This window comes from Euwallacea fornicatus, chromosome 11, assembly GCF_040115645.1.
Source record: "Euwallacea fornicatus isolate EFF26 chromosome 11, ASM4011564v1, whole genome shotgun sequence".
NCBI lineage: Eukaryota > Metazoa > Arthropoda > Insecta > Coleoptera > Curculionidae > Euwallacea > Euwallacea fornicatus.
Genome location: NC_089551.1, coordinates 2,699,741 through 2,711,081, shown reverse-complemented (window position 1 = coordinate 2,711,081; position 11,341 = coordinate 2,699,741). Strand labels below are relative to the sequence as shown.

General features: G+C 38.2%; 1 protein-coding gene across 1 annotated transcript; it reads right to left on the bottom strand.

Moving 5' to 3' along the window:
• Positions 1–2,108: 2,108 nt before the first annotated feature.
• Positions 2,109–5,512, bottom strand: Stt3A (catalytic subunit 3A of the oligosaccharyltransferase complex). The gene is made up of 11 exons (XM_066287238.1): positions 5,186–5,512; positions 4,989–5,130; positions 4,758–4,938; positions 4,312–4,707; positions 4,041–4,253; positions 3,792–3,980; positions 3,619–3,732; positions 3,302–3,490; positions 2,725–3,010; positions 2,487–2,672; positions 2,109–2,434 (listed from the first exon to the last, which is right to left on the bottom strand). The coding sequence occupies exons 1-11, from the start codon at positions 5,286–5,288 to the stop codon at positions 2,316–2,318; spliced, it is 2,118 nt and encodes a 705-aa protein (XP_066143335.1). The 5' UTR covers positions 5,289–5,512; the 3' UTR covers positions 2,109–2,315.
• Between the last annotated feature and the right edge of the window lie 5,829 nt (positions 5,513–11,341).

Sequence of the window (11,341 nt, the reverse complement as noted above, 5' to 3'; positions counted from 1 at the left end):
TGAAAAATCTGCTTGCCTTTATGTAATCGGAGAGATTCTTTGAATTTTTGATGCCGGCGATTCTAGGGATGGTACTTTTGTCCTCCGCGATGCTATCGGAGATTGCGCTTTTGCTGCATTGTCTTGGATGAAAAACCCCATTAAAACATCTTCTAAAGTTCAAATCAGCCAGGGCACATCAAAAGAGATTTTCCTTTAAAATTGGACGTAGATTGGTAGAAGACGCATGTGGGAGCAATCTTAGGATGCAGATGGGTTCATTTTGTCCAAGTCTGCGAGACATTATGTTGTATTGTAATAGCTATTTCAGTGGTGTTACACAAGCTTAATCTTTATATAAATTTTAATAAAGAAAGTCTAATGGACGATTAAATAGTTTGGCCTTTGTCGGAGCCAATATGTTACATTCGATTTTGTAGCCCAGGTGAATGGGCAGGGAAGATTGTTTCATATCAGTTTTGCCCCTAAAAGAGGATTAGAACCGAGGACAGTTGCAGAAAACCGTATGGTCGTCGTAGCCGAACTGATAATATCTGGATTTCTCCGTTTATTTTTGTGCTGGCCAGTGACACTTTATCCTCTTAAACCAGCCCTGCCGCCGCTCTCAATCATTGAAGCGGATCTGCCTTAATTTCCTCTACAGGGTGTAAATCAAATAGGGCGAATGTTTTAAGGGCCGACTTTACATTTGAACATATGAAAAAAAGTTGGTATAAACGTGGATCTGCAAGAGCCTCCCAAGGGATCTACGGCCCTTCAAAGGTGGCCCCCGAGAAGTATGATACAAGGGGGAACTACATTTACTTAACATATTCCTTTATCTTTTAACTTTTATGACAATTTTACATCGGAATGGTTTGTTATCTAAAACTACATAGAAAAAGTGTTTTTGACGAATAGTCGTAGCACAAATCATGCTTGTAACATGCCGCTTTAAAGGAAACATTGCAGGTGAAAAACTGAAATTGGGTAGTAATATTGTCTAGCAAAATCAAATAAATTTTTTTGATAGAAAGTTTGAAATCATAACAAAGCTTAAACGATCAATTTTGAAATCAATTTAAAAAATTTGAAAAAGAAGTGCAAAATTACATAAAATGGCAGTTTTAAACCACGTGTTCACTTGGCGTTCATTATGATTTTTCCAGAGAAGATTTTAATGTATCAAATACGACATTTATGTAAAAACAAAAGTTATGACAGTTATACAGCAAGTTGTCATTTTCAAGCTGCTGTTGTAGTTGAATTGTGTCAGTGTTGGTCTAGAATTTGGTACCTACTTGCAGACAATGAAGTATTCCTTTGAAGAACTTGCAGGAAAATGTAGCTCCCCCAGTTCCGCACGCAACTTCGCATTTCTCGAGGGGTATGCCTTGAAGGGCCGTAGCTCCCGTGGGAGGATTTTGAAGACCTATTTTTTTACCAACTTTTCTTCATATTTTCGAATGTAATAAAAGGCCTTAAAACATATCCGCATATTTTATGCACACCCTGTATATTAATTCAGCCTTTGCTACTTTATCGATTCTATTTGAAATTGCCTTTAATGTGTCCCTTTAACTGATTAACCGTGGAATATTGTTTGAGCTGAATTTTTGCAGGAGCAAAGGAATGAAGAAAGGCATTCAATGTTACGTAACATACCTCTTGGACATGAATAAAAATCTCGTAAACAGTCACTAATTTATTGTAACGTAAGTTACATCAGTTCTATTACTTTAGAATATTTTTTTCCATATTACAAGAAGCACAGGGTGTAAAGCATTTTCGTGGGAAGCTATCAGGAGGTGACAGTAATAAAAAGTACCGACTGGTCAAACATATGCCATCTTTGATATGCAGGGTGATATTTAAGTACGTGACCAAATTCCAAGCTGTGATTCTAACGAACGAACGACGAAAATTTTATGTAAACACAGGTCTGGTAATGCTTCCTTTTCAAGATACAAAGCGTTAGTGTTCTTTAAAAATCTAAATGCTCTCTTAACCACGACCGCAGGATCATGGCAGACACAGGTGTCTGTTACCTACGACTTCGTTAAGTGATCCCTTCATGGAACCCTAAATATTGCATCTGGCGCTGAACGTGTTAAATAAGACAAAAAAAATGAGGTAGGAATAAGTGTTTTATTGTATACGGAACATTAGAAAAATATACAAACATATTTGAGCTGTTTTACACCTACAAAAACTATAAATAACGCTATAAAAAATACGTTAAACAATTAATACTTGACGCTAGTTATTAGGACTAAATAAGATGTGTGTGAGATTAAGCAGGTTTGTATAAGATTTCTCATAGTTTTACAATTAATTTACAAGGATCCTCGATTGGGCAAATCTTTCACTTTATATATCCGCACAAGCCAATGCTCTGTGGTGTAGGCTTCTTCTAGCACGTCCAGCTCGAAATCTTTATTCCCTATTTCAGCACCTACAAAATATATATTTTGATAAAAATCTGAATTAATACCGCATCAACTTGCCTCTAACTCTGTCCCAACCAGGAGGTTTGCCTCCTTCAGTATGGACTTTCCCGAATCGATAATAGCACATTTTGTACATTAAACAGTTATGCAAAGCTGTGGCCCCATCTTTGTCTACTCGGAATTCTCCCGAAGGAGAATAGTAGTTGGATTCGTGTATGTGTTTACCCTTTTCAGTACTGCCACCTTAAAAGCTATATGTTGAATCCGTATTTAATACGAGAAGCTAAAATATTACCAATTCGGACCATCCATAGGAATTTATTGATGTCGTCGGAGGAATACCCGGTAAGCCCGCCGAATATTACCAGGACATAGTCGACATCAAGTTCTCGCATTATTTCCAAAGCTTTTTCTTCGCCACTCGCCATTGCCTGACCAACCCGACTAATGTGAGTGTTATTCCAAGTATTATTGTCGACCAAAACGGTTCGGTTTGCCATTGCGGTGATTTGGTAGCCGTAATCCCACCAAGACATGATGCGGGCATCTTCGGGGGTGTTGTATTTCAACCAACCATAGGCCTGATAACGATTTCATTTGTTGAAAATCTTGATGATTTATATGTTTTCGCCATTATCAAGAAATGTTGCGAGGAACAATTATTGAAGATATTATTATTATATAAGACGTTTGTTAAATATTTTTATATTTGAAAAAAACGCTAAAAAATGATTGAGAACAACGAATAAATCTTTTGAAGAAAACGATTTTATTATTAAGTACCTAAACCCAAATTCCTATGCCTCTCTCTATTTTCTGACTAATGTTTGTTGAAGAAAGTCTTTTAAGAGCAAAGATAAATCGGAGCTTACCTCTCTAAAATCGTCAAATATGATCCTGGACCCATCGTGGGAGCGAGCACTCAACACTATGGAAGGAGAGCTGTAGGCCTCACTTGTCACCCAAGTGCAATGCATGGTGTAAGTGGTCAAAATGGCGATCGAAAGCACCGCAAAAGCAGTCGCCACAACACTTCTATTTTCGTTACTTGTAGTAACAGCCTAAAAACGCACCGTTTTCGCCAGAGTCAGTATGTATAAGCCCAAAATTATTAAAGTGCAGGAAGAAGTGAGATTGACACTGTACTTCAACTTTTCACGTCATTAATTGGGTCCTAAATCTGAAATACCTTTGATCGCCTTTGGGCTGTAGGTAAAGGTGTGAGAAACCTGCTCAACAACCTGCTTAAACCGGCTCCGGATAAAGCGCAAGCAGCTGGGGCTAAAACCAACATAAGTCTGACCTATATTAAAAAAGTATCTATTTAGTAAACAAGTCTTGAAGTATGTTTTAAAGCTTTACCATTACACCGGCAAAATATACGGCTGTTGCACCATACAGAGCCAAGAAAAACTTGGCATCGGTGGCGTCTTTGAAGCACAAATAGAGCCCTGCAGGTATCAACATGGCCAATACATGCAGATCAAAGAAAAACGAAGACCACGCTGTGGGTTGATGCTCGGAAACGGAGGCGATAATTGGAATGTGATTCTATATTATCACACATAAATGATATAAGCATGATAAATAAATTTTTTTTTTAGATATTACTTTAGCATATGAGGGATCTAAAAGGGCATAAAATCTGCCGGTCCAAGGGGCCACTTTCCCAGACAAGGATAGAAATATTAACCCAATAGCTAATATTGCACCAATAGTGCTGATAGAAAATGAAATTAACATATCAAAATCTGAACTAGTCAACTTCTTTTTTAAATAATCCACAAAAGCGTGAATTTGACACAAGCCAAATACTCCTAAGGCCTAAAAAAAAAACGCATCTTGCTTGTCTATTCATGGCCCATTATAAAGTATAACTCACCAACATATGCTCAGAACTCTGTACTGGTTGGAAGCCCACAAATGATATTTGCATAGACAGAATAGTGCCTACACAATATAAAGTGCTATAAGCTACATAGATTCTGTGTGAAAACCGTCCAGTAATCATAAGTGTAAGCACATGCAATGGGATTAAATTAATAAGGAACACATATCCACCCCATGAGGAGACCATATAAAAATAGGCTAAGGCAGCTAAAGTCCCCCATTTTATGGTACCAGTCTTCACAGCTTTAATCCATGCATAGTAAGTTAAGAGCATACAGAAAATGGCAATGCCTTCATTGTCATAACTGCCTGCTACAGATCGACTGATGTATCCTGGCACTATTGCCACAAAGGCTGCTGCTGTTAAACCTGCACCTTTATCAAATATCTATAAACTGCATGTTGTACAAATTTTATTTGATTTAACGTCAAACTAACCTCTTTTGTGAGTAAATATGTTATAAGAGTAGTAAGGGAAGAGAACAGTGGTGCCAGAAATACACACACATTTCTTATATTTATGTCAATATGCAAAAACTGTCCCACACGGAAGAGGAATACTGATGTAACCATCAATCCTGGATAAATTGTGCCTCCAATTATTCTTCCTAATGGGTACCTAAATTGTATTGCTACAGGTTATTGTTAGCAAACTTTTTCTACACCTACCATGCTCTATCGTCGAACCAATTGTGAAAGGCATAAAACCCATTTTCAGCTAAATACTTGGTGGTTCGATAGTTGAAATAAGGATCAAATTCATGAATTACGGACTCAAATCGAAGAACCGAAAATAATCTTGTTGCAAATGCTGTAATTTTTGGATTATGATGAGAGTATAAAATATGAATTGAGGAGAAACTTACATAGAACTGCAGCTAAAGCTAAGATTGATATGGTTAGCAATGTTTCTTGCTTCTTTAGTTCTTGGGCAGAACCCTGGGACACTTTTTTCTCAAATAACCACATCCCAACGCCTACTCTAAAGTGAATTTGAGGTTAAGTGGCAAAAACCTATGAAATTTAGCCAAAAGCGAGAGCCTAGAAGGCTTTAAATCTAAGCCCTACGTCGTTTGGGGTTGCCTCTATTGAAATTTCATAGTAGAAACCTGGTTTTAACACTTATATTTTGGAAAAAAACATTTTTTTTATCGGCGAATACGTATACACAAAACAGTTAATAAAACCAGCCGGCACTTTGACAGCGAAATAACAACTTTCAAAATAGGCTAGGAGTGAAAATATGGCAACCTCGTAAATGGTGAACTGGACGCCATTTTACAGTGTATTTTTTTAGGTTTCAGTCGGGTTTAAGTGCAATGCAGCTCTGAAACAGTGAGTTAAAATGATAAAAAAACTATATAGCATGAAAATTTTTTACCAAAAAAGAGCGTTTCTATGTGGTGTTTTTCTTTTACCGCGAGCGTTAACCCTGCTTTATAATCTTTTTTCCCATTGCTTCATCTTCTTTCCATAGCAAAGCAGCATAGTTGGCACACATTATTAGCTTATATAAGCGATAAAAAACAATTAAATTCTTATTTTTGCATAATTGCATAATTTTAAAGTAATAGGTTTTCAAAAACCTCAAGAACACTACGACACAAGAGAGTTAAACAAAAATTCATTAGATTGCTCTCGTTTGTAATAGTTTTTTTCGGTCACGCAGTGTTTAGTTTGACTATTAATGCCTAGATGGCGCTACAGACAAAAATTAAGATTTTTTCTCTGATATAAATTTGCTTTACTTAATAGCGTATAGATGGCGTCTCCTGAAGGATTTTTTAATGAAATGGTGGATGTGCAACGAGTTTGGCCCCCCAAATATTTAATTCGCTATGAATGTGACCATGCAAACGCGGAATTCTTTTAGATTGTGAGCGAAAATGGAAATAGAATTTTTTCGTTTCGTTTGGTCCACAATTTAGACGCTTTGTGTGTGTACAGGTCCGTCGTATAGCGCATTCACCATTTCTTCACAGTTTATAATGCGAATTCGAAAAATTAAGTGGTAACTTTGCAAGTAACGGTACCATTCTGGTAATCGCAATTTGCCTTGAGAATATTCTGTGAATTATGTAAAGCATATTTCTAATGTTGAAGAAGGCAGTTCTGTTTGGCTGTTCGTGATACTTGTCTTCTGCGCTTGTTACGAAAGTAAAAATTGTAAGGCCTGTTTGGATAACACTCACGTTCCATCATAAGGGATGAATATCATTTCAAAAAGCTCAATTAAAAAAAAAATTGAAACTATTATAGAACAAAAAAATCATCAGCCATTTTTTCTTCGCTATGAATTTTGAAGAGTCAAGAGCTAATGTATGTATAGGTGCCTGTTAGTGGGCCCCTTGGGAGATTCATCCCATTTGCCGTATAGGACTCATAGGAGGCGGCATTTCAATTTAAAATATTGTTTGATACGATGACGTACTAAATTTAATCAGGGCATCGTGTGCGAATTCGTGTGATGGGCCTGTCATGGCGGAAGAAAGATAGCACCGATGGGACCGCGACCGCCTTCCCAATTGGAATATACGAGATAAATTTAACGCTTTAATGGTAATTTGCCCTCAATATTATGCGCATACGGTTCAGCTTTCATAGTCCATAAACTCTCGGAAATCAGAAGTACCTACCTGGAGCGTTTGCATGCACAATCGCGCGCGTATTTCAGATGCATTCGCCATAATTGACTGCGGAGTTAAGCGAAGAATAATTACAAAGCGAGATAAATAATATATTTTATTAGGTCGCAATGGTCAGATAAGGCATGCTATATGTCCGATAATTAGGTGATATATCGGCGGTCGTGACAGAGGAGAGGCCCGGCCTAACCCTTCAGATCTCCCAGAGGTGTCATACTGTTGACATGAAATATTGCCATGTAATTTGTCTCCTACATGTTAGATTTATTAATTACCACCTGTTTGGGTAATGATACGAAGACGGGAATTACGATTTGGGCTTGATTTTTGTTACCCCCTCCCGGGCTTTTCTGCTACGAAATAAAGCTTCAAACCTAAATAAGGATTTAAATCAGGAAGTTCGCCCTGCAAGCGAGCTCATAAATTACGGGTAAACAACAGAGGCAACGGGAGTTTCCGGAGTATACATCACAAAATCCAATCTAAACTTCACGGATGACAAAGTGGCGACCTTATAAATATGCGGCCATATCTTGGCGGGATTATGCCGCCATATTTTACGTGAAGCGGCTCAAAATGGCTCGGATCCGGAATTCATGCTGCCTTTTGTATGCGAAAGACTCGCTCCTCGAACGGTGCATTTTTCTGATTGGCTGCAATATTTCTAAGTAGGTCTGTTAACCCCAAAAAGAATTTATAATAAATACTATTTTCACCTTTTATAAAAACGAATTGCCGAGGGTCATAAACTGGAGCGGTTTAAATCATTGGAGGATTCCTAAGTCTCTTCAATTTACGTCCGCATGAGAGAAATCATAAAAATATGAATCAGTTAGGGGGAAAATATGGTTCCTGATGTCTTCAATCATTGAATGGCTTTTTGATGTCTCGGACAGTGTTAACTCGTCTTTGACGCTCGAATATTTAGCCATCAGCAAATTTTCTATAAAGTGTACGTCGCACTCTCTCAAATTATGAACGTTAGGTGGTGGATATAAATGTGGACGGTGGGAAGGTTAAACTTGAGCGAATTCATTGCGAAAATAACGTGCGCCCCTGGTTAATTCGTCGTCCGTCCTTTTAGGGTTATTGAAAAGAGCGATCGCGTATCCTGTGGTAGTAAAGCGGGCGAATGCACAGCCCCGCGGGACTGGAGACATGCCGCCTTTAAGTTTTATGTCCGAGAAGGCGAATATTCAATCATACAGACCGATGTCGTATTTGACTCCATAAAATTACTTGCAGCGCCTTCCGGCACATATCCCTAAAACGTTCGGTCATCGAAGAGGGAGCAATTTGTGCCAACTGATGATGACACATTTTACGTGATCACGTCCATCGGGACAGCCAACCATTACAAGTAATACACCTTTAGAGCCCGCGAACTAATCCATCTTGTCAAAACCTCTTCAAATGAATAATAGCGCAGTCGAAGTTTCTTTTTTTAAAGGGGTGACAAGAAAAAATGCCCCGCAATGTTTTACAATCTTTATATTACGTTCTGTCTCGACTGGGACTTATGTTCTGTCAGACCGATTCGCATAATAGCTGAACTGCCTATGAATTATTTAAGGGACTTTGAACGACTCTTCCCAATTGACTATACTCGGGAAAGCCTTAAGATGTCGAATAACTTTGGATTTTATAGGCGTTATTTGCAATGAAGACTCTTTTGTGCTCTAGACACCACCAGAATCAATAGGAATGTCCCACGATTACTCCTGTCCAAAGCGGTAATTGGTCAGCGCTCGAGACGTGGAATTTTCAGTCTGTTTCGTTTATTTCATGTACCGGGTGTAACACATCATCACGGTGGCATTTCACGGACCGATGGTATTCCGGAAAATAATAAACAAATTTTGATAGTCTCAAGGTCAAAAACGCCTACATAAAGATACAGGGTGTCCGGGTTTTCTGTAGCAGCACGTCGACCACGCATTCCATGCAATAAAAACGACATCGCTTTGCTGCACAAATTAGATTCGGTAAATGCTTTGTTAAGGAAATACAGGGCGTTGAAGTTGTATTATTTTTTCAATTTATCTTTTACAACTCCCGAAGTTCTTGAGATATCAAGCTCGAATTTTGAACATAAGCTACTCCTTAGGGTTTACGTGATTATGCAACACTACATGATCGTGGAAATCTACAGAGTGATATTTTTTAGGGTGATGGCCCACTTTCTCGCCCGAAACGCTTTTGTGGGGCGCCGCATAGTATTTAATTTTAGAAATTTAAACTGTTCAAATTAGAAACTTTTATGTGTTTTAACCGTTTTAGTGTCTCTCACCGTTTTTCAGTTATTTGCAAAATGGTGAGGTGATGCACGCTAAATTTTTCATCGATTAGATTTGGTTGGTTTCTGACATTTCTGACATTCTCGTTAAATTTTCTGACACACAATTGTAGTGTAAACCGGAGCAACGATCTATTTATTGACGATCTAAGAGCAAAGCGGATTTTTAACAGAAGAGAAATAAAAAATAATAACAGAAAACAGGACAAGAGTGACTAAGAATAAATTGAACAGCGATAATTTATTCAATAACAAAACAATTCACATCAATATCGAATAATTATTATCACGGAAATTGATCGAAATGATCGCTATTACGTTCTACATATCAAATTAGAATGTGACCCTAAAGACCGCCGATCATCTCAAATTCTGAGCAGATATCCTAAGAGCAGAATTTCTGATTGGCCTTATATGTTCTTCTTGAGAGTGTACAGGAGTAGAGGACACATTTTGCTCCATAAACCCCCAAACAGAAAAATCTGGAGGTAGTAGATCGGGCAGCCGAGGAGACCAAGCATCTCGTCAACCACGATCTATCCGTCTTTGTGGATAATTTGCATTCAGTCAATTTCTCAGGGAATAATGAGAAGGACATGCGTCTAAATATGCTATTAGCTTATTAAATATCTTAAAAACTTTAGGAGCTGTAAAAGAAAATTTTAAAAATATAAAACTTCAACACCCTGTATTTCCCCAACAAAGAATTCCTCGAATATAGTTAAAATCCTGCTGCAAAAAAACCGATCACCGTGTATATAGAAAATGGTGCGTTTCTGACCATGGGACTATTAGTATTTTTTATATTGTTTTGCGAAGAACTATCGCCCCCTGAAACACACCCATAACGACATGTGACACCTTGTATATCATATACATAACCCACACGTTTTAGTGCTGTTCTGACTTTAACAACGCTTTTTTCCATAGACACTAACCAGCTACCCTTGGATCACCCTTAAAAAACATATTTCCAGTTTTCTTCGATTTAAGGGGTTTTGACTCGTACCGTAAAATCGCAATTTGCCCATAAACGGGCCGTTTCGTCAAAAATCTATAAGAACAAAGAACGAGTAAAACTGAATTTGCTATCAAACTGGTACACTTTAGTTATGAATTAAATCAGAGTTAAGAAAATTCATAGTTTTTATGAGCGACCCACCCTTAAGCCGCCCCTTCTTGAGCTTCGACTCACTTAAACTTTCTATCAACCAAATATCTCCCTCGTCTGTGAGCTCCGTTGCTCACAGCAGTATCATATTTAACTTGAAGTCTTTCTAGCATCCTCCTATTGTTCTCTAAGTCTCCAGTGGCTCCATTCATGAAATGAAGCATTTGGCTTCAAGTTAGCCCTTCCTCCTTGATGGTCCGTTCAATATGAATATATCCGATCTTTAGGTTGTGGATATTTGGACCTTTAATCGACACTCCGCCATGCCACTTTTTTCTTAGATCCTTAAAGAATTCTATGTGTCTGTTCCATTACTTGACGGAAAACTTGTTTAGTTACCCTTAACTCGACACCATCCCTCGCTCCTATCTTAATGTTAATTTTTGTTCAATTCAAAATAAGAAATTCCGTCGTTAACCGCTTCGAATGGTAATCGCTTGCATAAGCCCCACAAACCACCCCTTGCATGCTCTTTTAAACCAGAGGTGTACTTCGTTCCTCACGCCGTCGTTGCTACCCCCGAATTTCTAGTATAATTCATGAACTCATCTAGCCTTGCAGCTCAAACTGAATTTATTCCATTTGCCCAATAACAGAGGTCTTTTTGTCTATAGTAGTTATGCGAAGAATCATCGGTTGTTACACCACTGCCTCGGTCCATATCAATTGGGAAGAGCAATTCGGGGTGGGAAACGGGGGCATAAAGCTTTGGGAAGACAAGAAGCCGGAGATCTCTAAGCGGACATTAAACCCAACGTTTATGTTTTCGACTGCGTTTTAAATGTTTATTTTTGCGGTAATTCCCGCTCAAAGCACAGTTTAAATTTTAATAAGCCGACCTGGGGTTGGATGCTGAATATTTGAGAGACACCCTCTAAAAGGCATTGTGTCATTGTCAGTTAAGCCGTAT